Here is a 16917-nt window from a genome sequence, read left to right on the forward strand (position 1 = left end):
GCCGTACACTGCACGGGATTGGGCGCCCGCGGGTGAGGTCATCGCGAGGCGCGGAGGAGGGGAGCGGGAAGAGCAGGTAGGAGCCTGGCGCCGGTGGGTCGTGGCTGGCCTACTCTTTTGGGCTTAGTGGTCCCACGGTGGCTTTCCTGGGCCTCTCTTCCTGTTAGGGTTTCCCGTGTCAGCTAGGTCCCGGCTTCGGACTCCACCCTAACGCGGGAAATTGCCCTCTCCGTGCCAGCCAATCCCTAGCTCCGCCGCCTTCGGCTGAGTTGGACCTTCTTTCTTTACCTGCGGCAGCTGAAGTGGTCTTTTCCCGGTTAGTCCTCGTTTTCCCAGAGTAACGGTGCTTATGGGAACGTGCGTCCCAGCTTGGGCGTTCGGGAAGTAAGGTCGCTACCTTTGAACTCCTCCCCGCCCCCCACGTTTGGATAACCTTATTAAGTGCTATATTCTTTTGGTCAAAATAAAGCCTTTTCCGGGCCTCCCTACAAACTCACCCATTGATTAGTAGGCGGATTAAGGCAGTGTGTTTTTACTTAATTGGATTTTCCAAAGGGGAAAAAGACGTGGAGACGTCATTATAGATGGCTTCTTGGAAGGAAAAGAACTTAAACATTATTTGGTCATACTGTGTTTTTTTAGTTGAAAATTTTTCTGACAGCCTTTAAAGATTACTGGGTAAGAGAAAAGAATAACTATCCTGTGAGCCAGGCATTCTACTAGGGTCCTTTACGCGGGTTTTTATAATTCTGAAATAACTATGAGGTAATTATTATTATAATAGGGTTCATAGATTCCTTTAGTAGTCAACTCCACTGTCTTGCCTTTATGTAGGAAGAAATCTTTCCAGAAACTCCCTTGCTGTGTATAATCCATTTCTCGTTTGCCAGTAAAAATAAAAGAACAGCAACTACTTCTGTTCTTCCCAGGTTTTTTTTCCTCTCCCCAACAAGCTTAGTAACCCCAGATTCTTTTGATTCTTGCTAGTGCCAGTGGCACAGCCTTTTGGTCATTTTGGTTGCTATCCGGCTTCTCCACATCAAGAGCAACTTTTGGAAAACCCAGACATATGAAGAAAAGTTGACCTACACTTATTACAGTGATAATGACTATGTGGTAGTGTAACCTCAGTCTACGGAGTTTTATTCATTTTTCAGCTTTCAACCATAGGACATCCAAGGAAGGAAGACCAACATTTGTCTGGGGAAGATGCTTAACTTTCTTGTTGTTGTTAATCCTCACCCAAAGACACCTTTTCCATTGATTTTTTAGAGAGAGTGGAAGGGAGGGGGAGAGGGAGAGAGAGAGCAACACCCATTGGCTGCCTCCCACAGATAGGGATTTAACCTGCAACCCAGATACATGCCCTTAACCGGGAATCGAACCCGAGACCCTTTGGTGTGCAGGGCGGATGCTCTAACCACTCAGAACACCAGACAGGGCCACTTAACTTTCTTTTAAATCTTCAAGGATAAGTAGAGTTGATGCATCTGAGAGGGGGCAAAGAACCAGACAGCTTTAAAGGCACAGACACTTTAAAAGGACAAGTGGGTATATGGAGGTATGACTGGAGCTGAGTGTTTAGAGTTCACTCAGTTATTAAAGATGTTGGCCTTTATCCTGTCTTTCACAGTGTAGGTGAAGTAGAGCCTTTTAAGGATCCAATCAGACCATTCTGGTGCTAATCTAGTCCAGTCAATGAGGTGACTTTTTGTGACAGAGTACCCACCCCCCACAAGTGGCCCAGGTAGAATTTCAGAGTAGGAAAATATTTTCTTTATCATACCTCCTTTCCTTTATACAAATCTTTCACCCGCTCATCACCCTCCTCACCATGCCCCATCCCTCATGTTCAATGTCATCCTCTCTAGCTGTTCAGAACTACCAGCTGTTGCACTCCACCCTTTCTGAAAATGCTCTCAAATACCCCACCTTTCCCCACCCACTCCATGATCTCATTAGATGTTGGAAGGAATCTATTATCTAATTAAAGTAATTCACAATAGGATATGATTAATTGTTGTGCTTGATCCTTTAGGCATCTGTGTATGAGAAGTTTGTTGACTTGAAACCTGAATGTGGGGATGGTGGCACTTAACCTATTTCTGGTGGGCTTTTCAGTTCCCATAAGAGAAAAACAAGAAACAGTGGCTTGACAACTTATTTTTGAAAGATTATTTTTATTTAACACAGATGTAATTACATTTTTTATTACAGCTGTCTGTTTAACATTTTTTGATGATGGTCTTTGAGTGTGTTTCAAATAATAAGTTTTAATCTTACAGACTAAATAAAGTGATTTTGGGGACTTTTGGTTGAATCATGGGTCAATACTCTGCATGATAAATGTTGATTGACTAAAATCAGAAGCCTGAAGGTATGGATTTCTGCGGCTTTCCCAACTCTTTTTAACATTCCCTGCACTGTTTTTGTTTTTCTAACTAGTTAGGTAATTAGTAAATATCCATGTAATATAGAGAATAGAAGTTTAATTTTTTTTCTTCCTCTGGTGAATAGAGGTTAAGGTATAGCTGACTTTGGTCTTATGAGGTTAATAGACTCAGAGTTACTATTGGTTCTATTATGGAAAAATTTACAGGAACTATGTTGTTGCCTGCAATAGTTCCTTTAATACAAAATCCATTTATTGCATTGCCTGACCTCACACTTTGGCATGGAGCTTTAACCAAATGTATTTTAAAAATTGAATTAATCTTTTCCAGAAAAGAATTGTATTAGGAAGAAAACCTACTAAAACTTTTGTCTCCCGGTTAGCTTTTATGTAGGTCCCCTGTGAAAAACCCTGCCTCATTCTTCGAGAAAAACCTAAAATCCCAGCAGGGATTCAAAAGCTGTATACACACAAAATCCTAAAACTGTAGAGGGTAGACTTCCAGACTTTAACGTTAATACACCATAGAAAAGTTAAAACTCTAACTTAGGAAATAAATGACCAATACTCTAAAGATTCATTACAGAATTTTAAATAAAATTCTTTGTAATGTAAATGGCCTTTTCAACGGCTAACTCAAATTTCATACTTTAAAGGTAGGATATTATCTTTATTATATTAAGTATAAGTTAATACTTATCACAGACAACAGTTCCTAAGCCTAGATAATATTAATATCTTTCATTTTTCTGGTTTATCAGGAACATTTGACAAGAGCCTTTGTTATGGTAGAACATTATTTAATTACTATTTCAATACTTGTCAGCAAAAATCAAACAACCCAAAGTTCCCTAGCTTTACCTCCCTCTGAGTCACTTCCCGTCTAAACCTCACTTATTTGCTTCAGTTTCTGTTTAATTAGTTTCATCTGTATATTAATTGCTTCCTCTGAGATTTAAAACAAAAAGTGCCTTTTTCCCATTTTGTCATCTTTATGAAAATTGTTTCATCTGATTTTGTGATGTCTCTGTTAACTTTGATTACTAACAGAATAGTGACTTTTTGCAGTCTAGTTAGTGATTTGTGTGTATATGACTAAAAATAGGACAGACAAGCTTTGTGTTGGGAATAGAAACTTTAGGCAGATTGACAGATTATTTTAAATGATTTTTCAAAACAATATTAGGAAATTTATCTCTGTACCATTGGACAAATTCAGGTGTCAAGTCTGAAAATAGTAAAGCAACTATGGCAGTATGGCAGTTCTTTACTAAGTAAATTCTCCCTTGGCTTGTGAAATGAAAAATTAAATTTGTCCAGATTTGTTTGCTTCCTCTTGTCTGACCATTAGAGTTGTATAAATTGCCCTGATTTCCTTTTTTGCTTTGCCCATAAGCAGTAACAGCAGGGAAGTATGTGGTAATTCCAGTTTGTAGGTCTGGGCTGCCTAGCATATCAGAATCTAAATTTTGTATGTAAGTACTACTATTGTATAAGTGCAAGTAGGTGATAATGTGGTTAAAAGTTTGTGAATATATTTATTTATTTTTTAAATATATCTTTATTGATTTCAGAGAGAGGAAGGGAGAGGGAGAGAGAGAGATAGAAACATCAGTGATGAGAGAGTCATTGATCGGCTGCAGCCCGCAACCCGGGCATGTGCCCTGACCGGGAATTGAACCCTGATCGCCTGGATCCTAGATCGACGCTTACCCACTGAGCCATGCCCAGCCGGGCTGTGAATATATTTAAAAGCAGTAATGAATTATTAGTAGTTTTTAGTCATTTTCTCTACTTTAAAGAATACTAACAAGTAAAACTGTTGTCAAGTGGAATTGTTAGGAAAAGCTCTTCTATTTTTAATTAAGTTTTTAAAATAAATTTTTTAAATGTTTATTATTATTTTTTCTTTAGAGAGAGAGAGAAACATCAAATTGTTTTTCCACTTAGTTATGCATTCATTGGTTGATTCTTCTGTGTGCCCTGACCAGGGATCAAACTCTCGCAGCCTTGGCATCTGGGGACAACACTCTAACAAACTACCTAGCCAGGGCCTGGTCTTCATTATTTAAGAGTTTGGTATCCCTGCCCTAGCCAATTTGGCTCAGTGGTTAGAGCTTCGGCCCGTGGACTGTAGGGTCCTGGGTTTGGTTACAGTCAAGGGCATGTCAATCAGAAGAGTTGTTTTCAGAATAAAGTAGATAACCTGCTGGTTTAGTCTCTGGTGGTAAGACCTAAGGGCCTGCCTTTCTAACCAGCTTCTCAAATGATTATTGGTGTAGTACAGGTTCTCAAATTCTAGCATGCATCAGAATCATCTGAGGGGGCTTGTTAAAACACATTGCTGGGCCCAACTCCAGTTTGTGATTCAGTGAGTCTAACTCTAGATCTGACAATTTGTATTCTCAACAAGTTCCTAGGTAATGCTAATGCTGCTAGCCTGGAGGCCATACTTTGAGGACCATTGGTGTAATATATATGATGCCACTTTGACTAGCTTAATAAAAATGAGAAAAGGGGTAATGGTAATATTTGTTGAACATTTGTTATGTACCAGGCACTATTATATGTGCTTTACATATATTACATCATTTAATTCTCTCTGATTCTATGGAATTAATGTTGTTATCATTATCCCCATTTTATAGAGAGAGAGAGGGAGTCACAGAGACGACCTTCAGTAACTTGCCCAAAGTCACTTGGCTAATAGGTAGTAGAACTATTCAAACCCAGAGACTCTAGTTCCAGGGCTTACTCTCTAAAACTTTATTCTGATAAAAGATATAACCTGATGATTGAGCAGCCCTCTCTTAAAAACAATTTTTCCTAATTTAAGTGTATTTAGTATTTATTCTTATGTGCACCTCACATCAAAGGCTGGAGAAGCAGGTTTATCTGGGCCTCTGAGTGCAAGGGAAGCCCAGTTCAACATGTTCCAGCCTGGTGTGCCACAACCTTGTGTTCAACTAGGCTTTTGTAGACTTGATCTTCAAATATCTTTTTGTTGTTGTTGAGTTTTTAGATGTCTTTTTAAAATATTTAAATGAAATATTGTATTTGTCTCCTACCATCAAGTTCTTAAGTAAAACATGACATTACAGGTTTTTCCTCCTTCACAGAGTCTTCTGGGCCATTATGGCTGTCAAATGGACTAGTGGACATTGTTCTCCTATTCTCTGCCTAAATGCAAGTTCAGAAGGGCTAGTGGCTTCTGGAGCAGAGGGTGGAGATCTTATAGCTTGGGGTGAAGATGGGACTCCAGTGGGACACACACGCTTTCAAGGGTCCGACGACGTTACCAGCGTCTTGTTTTCTCCCTCCTGCCCCACCAAGCTCTATGCCTCCCATGGAGAAACTATTAGCATACTGGATGTCAGATCCCTCAAAGGTTCCTTGGACTATTTTCATGTGAATGAAGAAGAAATCAATTGCCTTTCATTGAATGAAACTGAAAACCTTCTGGCTTCTGCTGATGACTCTGGGGCAATCAAAATCCTAGACTTGGAAAATAAGAAAGTCAGCAGATCACTGAAGAGACATTCCAATATCTGTTCTTCTGTAGCTTTTCGGCCTCAAAGACCTCAGAGCCTGGTGTCATGTGGACTGGATATGCAGGTGATGCTTTGCAAAGAGTACTTGGGTAATTTCTAAATGGGATTTGCTAACAGAATCAAGTTATTAATTGGACTAAATATATCTTTGAATTTTTTCTCTACTAACATATCATCTGTGAACCATAAGCTTTACTTCTTTCTAATGCATATTTCATGCTAACTTGACAAGGCCTGTTAGATTTTATTCGCAAAGTAATCCTTAATCCTTTAGTCTTCCTTTCTCTATGCTTTAATACGTTCCTAAAACCTGAGAATTCAAATATTTGATTCTAAACATTTGTTTAAACAAAGGGGCATGCTTAAGGCAGAGTTCATAGCCCGCTTTCTACAAACTCTGTATTGTTTAAAAAGAAAAAGTTGGAGGGACTAGATCTGTTGATTTTACTTTAAAATTATTGGTGTGTTAATTGAGATACTGTGCATTGGTGACCAGGATCAGAGCATTATCTCCATGCTAAGTTTTGAAAGGAACATCACAAATTAGCTCAAATTCAGAGGAAGGCCATCAGGAGAGTAGGTATATCTAGAAACCCCATTATGTGGGGAACTGGAGGTGTTTAAATTTTGGTTTTCATAGGTGGGAAAGTGAAATATGCTGGTCTAAAAAGAAGTCATAGGAAGGAGATTTTGGTTAATAGAAGAAAGCTTTCAAATAGCTTGAACTTTCGCCCAGCAGATGTGCTTCCTCTTGAGAGTGAATCTCGGATCACTGGAGTGAGAATAATCATGTGGCTGCTCTTTGGTGAGCGCTTAATACTTTCCAATGCTTTACATACATTAGTTTGTGGGGGTTTTTTGTTTGTTTGTTTTGTTAATCCTCACCTGAGAATATTTTTTCCATTAATTTTTAGAGCGAGTGAAGGGGATGAGGGAAGAGAAAGAGAAACATCGACGTGAGAGAGACACATAGATTGGTTGTCTCCCACATACGCCCTGACTGGGGCCAGGGATTGAACCTGCAACCCAGGTACATGCCCTTGACCGGGAATCAAACCCGCAACCCTTCAGTGCTCACACCAACGCTCTAACCACCGAGCCACACTGGCCAAGGCTATATATATTAGTTTTTATTCTAATTATAAAATAGAATTAGAAATAGATGAAGCTGGGTTTTGTTGTCAGTATGACTGCCATTCCCCCTCTCTCAGGCTACTGGCATTTAGTAGGCAGAATCAGTGGATGTCCTGCAGTGCTGGGACAGTCCCTAAACAACGAAGGATAGTCCTACCAAAAATGTATATTTAGAATTATTCTAGACTTAGCAGGCACAGTAACCCTATAACCTCTAAACTCCTTTTCCACTTCTAGGTCTTGATCAAGCCCTTTAAGACCTACAATTTTCTACCCTCGCGGTGATAATTTGCCTACTTGGTTGTGCAGAAAGACCTACACAGCCAGGTGAATATCTGTTTTAAGTAGGCAGATTGTACAGAGTCTGACTAGTCATTTCATCCTTAAGCTATATCAGTTTTCAATCACTGGTTCATCATTAACTACTAGGAACAGCAATAATGCAAAATGACTTGTATTCCTCAGACTAGATAAGAAGTGGGCATCCAGAATTTACCATTTTGCATCCAGTTCTAGGCAGGAAGCTTTAGTGGCAGGCAACTGCTAGAGATCAGTATAAGAAATAAATACTTTGTGAAAAGGAGGCTTAGGTAATTTCTTGACTGCTAAGAATTGCTGAAAGTTCACTGTAGATTACCATCTGCACTGGGTTGTGATACAACAATAGCAGCTAAGACAACACAGCCATGCTTTTAAGAAATTATTTCCTTACCGAAGGTGAAACTATAATTTCTTCCACAATTTACCTTTCAAACCCTGATTATCCAGTATTATTCTAAACTTTAAGAATATTCAGCCTATGGGAGAGTCCAAGAATGTAGTTGTAATAGTGGAAGGGAGTTCTTATCAGGTTAATTTTGAGTTATTGCTCTCTGAGCAAATGCATTTTATTTTAAGGCAGAAATTGCATTACTGCCACACACACCTATTCTTGTTAATATGGAAATTATATCTTTTGATTTAGATAGGTTTAAGTAATTAGGTAAAGCATACTCAAAGAGTCAAGAAATTTTTTTTTTACCACTCAGACTGTTCTCTCCCAAAGGAAGAGAAGAATGATCATCAATGGCCAATAGCAGTTACAAAAGCAACACCAAAAGCCGGCTTCACGCTCAGGAGAGTACACTGTACCTCCTCCTCATGGTTTTGGGTGCTCTACATTTTCAGAGAAATTTCTCTAGTAACAAACTATAGAAATGATCCCCAAAAGTATAGTCTTGAGAGTCAGGGCTCTTGAGAACAAATTGTGATTTATTAAGATACTTGAGACTGCTTAGTTATATATTAAATAGGTACAAATAATATAATATACATGAAGGTATAGAAAATAACATTAAATAAATACCTGTGTATGCACCACCTTTTTCTTGTAAAAACCTTTGGAAATTTGAAACCATCATATATTTCTACAGCATACATGATCTTCCCCCACCCCAATATCCATGCCTGAAAATAAATGGCTCAAAGGTTTGTTCTTGTTTCTGGAGTTTGAAAGATCATTAGTACCAACACTTAAGGATCAAGATGATGGAGGAGACCTTTTTTCTTGAAATGAATCTTTTATGTGGATATGTGGAAAGAAATGCTTTTGTAGGGTGAGAAGAGTGTGCATGTGTATGCGTGCAAGTGTGTGTGTGCGTGTGCGTGCATTGCAGGGGGAGAAATTTTTGAGCAGGGTCACTTTGATATGATTGTATTCACTTCTAAACATTGGCCAGTTGTCCACTTTCTCTCCCTTTTAATGTTTTATAGGTCCACAACCCCCAAACTCTTTGACTCTCTTCATTGTCTCTAGCTCTCCTGCTTAGGGTGATACCACTTGAACAGGTGGTTAAGAAATTGTGAAATACCTTGGAATCTTTGGCAGTTAGGAAGAATAAAGAAGTATAAAGGAAATGTCCAGGCAGGAACAATTTAGGAATCTTGAATACTTGGAAAAGATTCTTGAATTGGTGGAAACTGGGATGATTATTAACACATGTAGATGATTTAATTAATACAGAAATGTTTAAGCTGCTATGCTGAAAACACTTTGGGTATAGTTCATGTTTGGATGTCTTAGGACAACAGTAAATATAATTCAGGTATTATGGGGGCTGTGTGAGAAAGAACTTAGGGTACCTGCCAATACAGTTAAGCTAGCAGATTCTGGAATATTCATTTTCCTGTGTTCAGGGTGGTGTTATTTTTTAAGAGAGCTTATTTCCACATCAAGTTTTAGTACTCATTTATTTTCATTATATTTTCTGATACTTCTTTATTTTACTTAAATTTATTTTAATTTGTTAGTAGTCTGTTGGCTTCACCCCAGTAGTGATTGTTGGCCACTTAGTATGATGTTATAAATCCAATCCAAAAGGATTTTCAGTTCTTTCCCTAGTAGAAGCAGAATATAAATGTTACTATACTTCACTTATTTTGAAAGTAGACTGAGTTGATGGAAATTAACCTTGAATAGAAAACCAAATTCTTAATATCATCAGTAGTCTTTTTTTTAATCCTCACCCAACGAGTGAGGATATTTTTTCCATTGATTTTTTTTTTTTTAGACAGAGTGGGGGGAGGGAGAGGAGAGAGAAACATTGATGTAACAGAGACACATCAATTGGTTGCCTCCCACATGCTCCCCAACGGGGGTGGGATTGGACCTGCAGCCCAGGTATTTGCCCTTGACTGGAATCAAACCCGCAACCCTCCCGTGCACAGGCTGACAATCTAACCACTGAGCAACGCCTGCCAGGGCAACAGTAGCAGACTTGTCGATTCAGAGCTATGCTTTTGAATATCTAAACAAGGTCTTGCTTATCCTAGTGCCCATTTTAAATTGAAAGTCATAATTCAGGGATAATACTAGATAGTAAAATAAAGCTGTGTATTCACTCTAAGAGTATTAAAAATATTTTCCTTTTCAAATTGGTTACTGTAGGAAAAAAATAAATCACTATAGAGTAAAATCAATTCATAGAGCTTATTTCATTTTGATTAGCACTTCATTTAAGAAATTTAGTAGGTCAGAGATCATGGTAGGGAACAACAACAAAAAGCCAAATATACCAAGATGTCAAATAAATCAACAGACATGTTTGGCATTTCTCCTATTTTTTAGGCATTATACTAGGCATTATCAAAGATGAATTAAATCTCAAGAAACTAACAAGAAAAGAAATTATTTCAGTGATTTCAGATAGAAATTATTTCAGTGATATTCCAGATTAGGTTTATTTTGTTGATAGGCATTTTTACTTGTAACCAGCATAGACTAAAAGTAATAAATTTCATAATCTTTCATTTTACTTGCAGAGATGAAGGTAGAATGACCTAAAGAAAACTGGCAACTGCTTAAAAATTTGGATTACACTTTATTCAGGATCATCTTTTCTAAATTCTACCTTACTGCCCATTAGCATTCTAGTTTTGGCACCAGGGTAGCATTCCCCTGTCATGTGGTAGTGCCCTCTAAACTTTTTCTTAATATTGCTGGAACTGTATCCTACTAATCAATCTTTGATTACTTTGATGATTTTGATAGAAACAGACTAAGCATGGTAATTGAGCAAGATGGCTGGAACTTTGACTCTGTAACTTCTTTTGTTTAAAGGTGATGCTGTGGAACCTTCAGAAAGCCCGGCCACTCTGGATTACAAATTTACAGGAGGATGAAACAGAAGAAGTGGAGAGCCCACAGTCACCTGGTCAGCTTTTAAACCCTGCGTTAGCCTATTCTCTGTCTGTGGCATCCTGTGGCAATATTTTTAGTTGTGGTGCAGAAGATGGTAAGGTTCGAATCTTTAGGGTGATGGGAGTCAAATGTGAACAGGAACTGGGATTTAAGGGCCACACTTTGGGGGTATCCCAGGTCTACTTTCTGCCAGAATCTTATTTGCTGCTTACTGGAGGGAATGATGGAAAGATAATGTTGTGGGATATAAGCAGTGAAGTTGGGAAAAAACAGAAGAGTCCTACAAAACATACTCACAGGAAGAACACTAAAAGAGCAACTTATACCAAGCAGAGTGGAAACACTAGTGCTTCAGTAACTGATGAAGAACAGGGCAAAATTTTACCAAAGCTAAGTATTGAACATGGAGAAAAAGTGAACTGGCTCTTGAGTACAAAAATAAAGGGTTACCAAAATATATTAGTAGCTGATCAAACTAGTTGTATATCTGTATATCCCTTAAGTGAATTTTAAATTCAATAAAAACATTTGAAAAACTGCAGCAAACTTTTTAGATTAAAAAAATCTTGTTTCTTTGTTTAAACTGTTTGTCATATATAGAATAATACTGTTCCATTGTATAAATTTTAAGACATTTGAGCAAAAGAAGATAATTGGGTAATACTTCATATAGTAAATTATATTAAAATTTAGGGGAAGGGAACTAATATTCATTGAGTACTAGACATGTACCAGTGATTTTATGTATATTTCATTTTTTATTACAAATCTGATTTCCCCCATTTTATTGCCACAGGAATTGAGGCTCAAGAGATGTTAAGTAACTTGAGAACCCAGGAAATTTGCAGGTACAATTACTTGCCTGCAAAAGATCTCATTGTCTTGTCAAGCCTCCTGCCTTAGGGAAGCCCACATCCTGACCCAAATGTGGTCACTACATTAGTTACAACATGAGTTATTTCGGATCCTAGGATGCTATGAGGGGCCTTACCAGCTTGGAAGAGGAAACCTGTTCTTGTTTGTTCTGTGTAAAGCCCAGAAGGCTTTACTGACAGTTTACCTTTTGCTGTTTCTAAGAAGAGGGTTTTAGAGTCAAATCAGTTTAGGAAATTATACAGCAATACTGGCCATAATGCTGGTAGGACCAAGAATAAGCTGAAGTCACAAATAAGCTCAAGATAGCCTGGCCAGACGGGGCTCAGCAGTTGAGCATCGACCTAGGATCCAGGAGATCTTGGTTCAATTCCTGGTCAGGGCACATGCCTGGGTTGCGGGCTCGATCCCCAGTGGGGGCATGCAGGAGGCAGCCGATCAATGACAACTCATCATTGATGTTTTAACACTTTCCTCTCCCTCTCTCTGAAATCAATAAAGATATATTTTAAAAAAACCAAGCTTAAGATACAAGATAGAAAAGAGACAGAAGAGGTAGAAAATAGAGGCCAAGATAGTATATCAAGAGTAAGTTTCTGCCCTAGCCCGTTTGGCTCTGTGGTTAGTGCCTCTGCCTGAGAACTGAAGGGTCTTGGTTCAATTCTGGTCAAGGGCTTGAACCTCAGTTGCAGGCTCAGTTCCTGGCCCTACTTGGGGCATGTGTAGGAGGCAACTGATGGATATGTCTCTCACATCTCTCCCTCTCTCTCTCTCTTCCACTCTCTCTGAAAAGCAATGGAAAAAATATCCTCAGAGGAGGATTAAAAAATAAAAATAGTAAGTTTCTTTTCATCATGGCCTGGATTGCTATCTTCCTTGCAAGTTCTTTCAGCTTCTGCTTATACTTCCTACGCTTGTATTCAAAGCTTTGAAGAGAGAACCTGATTGGTTGCCATTATCCTTGTTTGAGGAAAACTCTTTTTGATAAACTTAATTTTAGTCAGAATACTTGTTGCAAGTGACAGAAATCAAATTCGAATTAGCTTAAGGGAATAAAAAGCAATTTATTGATTCACATGTAGACAGTACTCATTAAATGAATCAAAGGAGATCCAGAGAGTGAAAATGTTAAGAGATGAATAGAAAAATAATAATAAAGGTAAACTTGAAGGAAGCTGGTGGTAGGGTTTCCTGGCAACCGGACTAAACCCTTCTCTTGATTTCAGAGAGGAAGGGAGAAAGAGACAGAAACAATGATGAAAGTCATTGATTGGCTGACCCCTACACCCCCCTTACTGAGGATGGAGCATGCAACCCTGGCATGTGCCATGACCCAGAATTGAACCATGACCTCCTGGTTCATAGGTCAATGCTCAACTACTGGCCGCACCAGCCAGGCTGCTTCAAGTTATTTAACACCAGCTGTCAGGGTTACACATAGCTGTCCTAACCATTGTTCAATTTACATACACCGAGACGTGCTCATTTCACATTTGATGTTTCCCCCAAGTTAAAATTATTTTGTGGTCCAGCATGGATAATTCTGAGGCTGATGCAGTGCTGCCCAGTTGTTTCTCCCTGCCAAGAGCAGAAATACCTTCAAGATTAATTTATCATCCTTTGTCAGAATTATTTATAATCCTGGTGCCTTAACCTACGAACAGCTTTCCCTTGACCTCAGTTTTCCTATTTACAAGCAGAGAATTAGAGAAAAACAGTAATACATGCACATATGCTTTGTGTGTGTGTATGTATTTTGCTGTCTGAATATATTTGAAAGGGAACTAGCAAGAAAAAGGGACATCTGTAATATTTTTAAAAATTTTTTTTAAAAAGTGAAATACCATGACACTTGATCTGAAAATGCATCAGCATGCATCTCCTAAAAATACTTTCCGGTATAACCATAATACTGATATCATATCTAAGAAACTTAATAATTCACATTCTTGCTCTTTGCCAGCCAGTTGTGACTTAATGCCACCCTTACTACACTAGTCTGGTGTTAGGAGCTGGAACTGCAGAAGACAGGCCCTGAAGCCATGAGCAAGTCTATGGAGGCGAAAGTCTGGCCAAGCAGGACCTTGTGGCCCAGTCTGGGATCTGAGCAGAGGTGGATCTCCTTTGTAGCCAACCCTCTTCCTGTAGGGTATTCCCAGTAGGGAAGATAGTCCCCTCCACTGGGCTAAGGTTAATTCTAAAGTAAGTTGCCAGCCTAGCTGGTGTGGCACAGCAGTTGAGCATGGACCTATGATCCAGGAGATCACTGTTTGATCTCCAATCAGGATGCATCCTCCAGTTGCAGGCTCAATCCCCAGCAGGGGGCATGCAGAAGGCAGCTGATCAATGACTCATCATTGATGTTTCTTTTTTTTTTTAAATTTAATTTTTGTTTAAAATATTACAGATGTCCCTTTTTCTCCCCAATGACCTGTTCCACCCCGTCCCATCCCCCTCCCCAGTCCCTCTCCCCACCATTGTCCCTGTCCTTGGATTGTGCATATATGCATATAAATTCTTTGGTTACTCTCTTCCCCTCCACCCACCCGCCCTCCTCTATCCCTCTGACATTTGTCAGTCTGATATATGCTTCCATGTCATTGAATCTATTCTCTGCCTGGCTTATTTCACTTAGCATAATTTTCTCCAGGTCCATCCATACTGTCCCAAAGGGTACGAGATTCATTCTTCTTCTTTACAGCTGCGTAGTATTCCATGGTGTAAATGTCCCACAGCTTTTTTATCCACTCATCTACTGATGGGCACTTGGGCTGTTTCCAGATCTTGGCTATTGTAAACTGTGCTGCTGTGACCATAGGGGTACATATATTCTTTCTGATTAGTGTTTCAGGATTCTTAGGATACATTCCTAGGAGTGGAATCACTGGGTCAAAAGGCAGCTCCATTTTTAATTTTTTGAGGAACCTCCACACTGTTTTCCATAGTGGCTGTACCAGTCTGCATTCCCACCAGCAGTGTACTAGGGTTCCCCTTTCTCCACATCCTCACCAGCAGGAGTTGTTTGTTAATTTGTTGATGGTAGCCATTCTTACAGGTGTGAAGTGATAGCTCATTGTGGTTTTAATTTGCATCTCTCTTCATCATTGATGTTTCTATCTTCATCTCCCTCTCTCTGAAATCAATAAAAATATATTTAAAAAAAAATAAAGTTGCCAGACCAGAGGGATATTGTGGGAGAGTAAACAAGGTACCCTGCTGTCACCACCACCACATGGGCCATGTTCCAACCAGAGGAGCAGAATTTTTAAAAATATTTTTATTGATTTTTAGAGAGGAGAAGGGAGAAAGATCAGCTGCCTCCTGCACACCCCCTACTTTAAAGCCTCTGCACAGCCAAAGAAACAATTTTCAACAAAATGAAAAGGCAGGCACAGAATGGGAGAGAAGTTTTGCAAACCATGTATTGGATAAGGGGTTAATATCCCAAATTTATAAATAACTCATACACCTTAAAACAAAAAAAATCTGATTTTTAAATTGGACATTTTTTAAGCTAAAACAAAACAAAACATTTTTCCAAAGAAGGCATCCAAAGGGCCACCGGAGACATAAAAAGGTGCTGAGCATCACTAATCATCAGGCAAATGCAAATCAAAACCAAGACCAATTATTGCCTAACACCTGTAAGAATGAGTCCCATCAAGAAAACAGGAGCTCAGCTGGGTGTGGCTCAACAGTTGAGCATTGACCTAGGATCCAGGAGATCGGGGTTCAGTTGCCGGTCAGGGCACATGCCAAGGTTGCAGGCTTGATCCCCAGCTGGGGGCATGCAGGAGGTAGCCAGTCAAGGATTCTCTCATCATTTATGTTTCTCTCTCTCTCCCTCTCCCTCCCTCTCTGTGAAATCAATAAAGATATATTTTTTAAAAAAACAGCACTGAAGCTTGAGTACATGGGCTTGTAGATAGTGTCCTGGAAATCCTCTTGACTGGCCTTTAGCATCTCCTAGTAAGACTAGAACTAGGTCAGTGGTATTGCTGGGGAGTGTAGGGAAACGCCAAGGTTGGAACACATAGCTTGCTTTGAAAGAGGATATTCTGGAGAAGCACAGAGGACTTTTCAGTATAAATTCTAAAGTAGCTAGGGAGGGAAACTAGTCAGATTATCAATAGGAGGTTTTGGAGTTAAGGATTAAGTCCAGCTTTCTGCTTTCAGTGACTGGGTGGATCCGGATGCCCTGCATCTTGGTAGCAAGCACAAGAGGGTGAGCAGGTTTGACTACTTAGACCTACCTTATCTGCCCTGACTGGCTCTGACTAGCCATTTGATGTCATTACCACCAGTCCTCCAAAGTGGCACACAGCTGCTGTGTGGACTCTGTTTGCACATGACAGAATCCCACTGGAGAGGTAGGAATGGTTTGGAGTCTGTTATTGGAGTAAGCCAGAGGGGGGATTAGGCAGACACTTCTCTTTTTGTTTTTCTTAAACCTCTTTACTCTTAGACTTGCTCCTTTTTTAATACCATACTCTAATTTTCTAATTGATATTACTGCTCTTCATGAGGCATTAAAGTTTTAGTTCTTGAAATTTTTAATATTTTCCCTTTCCACATTGCTCTGTAGAGGTTCAGCTCCCCCTAGAGACACAATCTACAACTTTCCTGGGTTGTTAGAAACTTTGATGTCTTCAGATTAGTCAGTTAACTTGATTAGCCACTACCTGAACTTTTTCTGTTTTCTTCTCTTTGGGCAATTAGACATCTCCTTATCAACTAACTTATTTTCTTGCTTTCTTTTTAATTTTCTTTAAAATAATTCTTCGTGGCTCTAAGTAACCATTTGTTATGTAATATTCAAATTTAAAGTCATTTTTTGGTCTAAGTAGATCTTTTTTAAATTAATCTATTTTGAATTTTCAAAAGTTTAAAATGTCCAAAAAACATTATTTTCCAGGTTCATAGAACCCTTGTTTTTATATATATATATCTTTATTGATTTCAGAGAGAGGAAAGGAGAGGGAGAGAGAGATAGAAACATCAATGATGAGAGAGTCATTGGTCGGCTGCCTAGCCCACAACCCAGGCTTGTGCCCTGACTGGGAATCGAACCCCGATTGCCTGGATGCTAGGTTGACGCTCAACTGCTGAGCCACGCCTGGCCAGGCCTTGTTTATATTTCTGAATTGTCATTCAGCTCTACTATCCTACCACATACTTTCATTTTTTTATGACATTTTCATCCTTGGATATGGCTATTTCTTCAAAGGATAACTTTTTCTTCAAAGCTTGTGTCCTCTGAAATCAAGGTGTTTTTATTATCTTGGCTG

The 16917-nt window shown here is 39.1% G+C and overlaps 1 protein-coding gene across 6 annotated transcripts; it reads left to right on the top strand.

Moving 5' to 3' along the window:
* Positions 1 to 13: 13 nt before the first annotated feature.
* WDR53 (WD repeat domain 53) lies at positions 14 to 12479 on the top strand. Of its 6 annotated transcripts, none has more exons than XM_081137662.1 (3): positions 14 to 76; positions 5512 to 6007; positions 10676 to 12479. In XM_081137662.1, exons 2-3 carry the CDS (start codon positions 5528 to 5530, stop codon positions 11267 to 11269), a joined length of 1074 nt encoding a protein of 357 aa, XP_080993788.1. In that variant the 5' UTR covers positions 14 to 76; positions 5512 to 5527; the 3' UTR covers positions 11270 to 12479. The 6 variants fall into 6 exon arrangements, with proteins under 6 accessions (XP_080993788.1, XP_080993789.1, XP_080993792.1 ...); XM_081137663.1 differs by having other exon boundaries at positions 47 to 76; positions 5494 to 6007; positions 10676 to 11313; XM_081137666.1 differs by having other exon boundaries at positions 49 to 76; positions 5955 to 6007; positions 10676 to 11299.
* Positions 12480 to 16917: the final 4438 nt, after the last annotated feature.

This window comes from Miniopterus schreibersii (genome assembly GCF_964146895.1).
Source record: "Miniopterus schreibersii genome assembly, chromosome: 5".
Taxonomy (NCBI): Eukaryota; Metazoa; Chordata; class Mammalia; order Chiroptera; family Miniopteridae; genus Miniopterus; species Miniopterus schreibersii.

Bases quoted from the DNA above. Each gene is read 5' to 3' on its own strand.
- WDR53 (XM_081137662.1), top strand. From the start codon at position 5,528: ATGGCTGTCAAATGGACTAGTGGACATTGTTCTCCTATTCTCTGCCTA. The intron at 6,008-10,675 runs GTGATGCTTTGC...TTTTGTTTAAAG, and splicing joins CATGTGGACTGGATATGCAG to GTGATGCTGTGGAACCTTCA.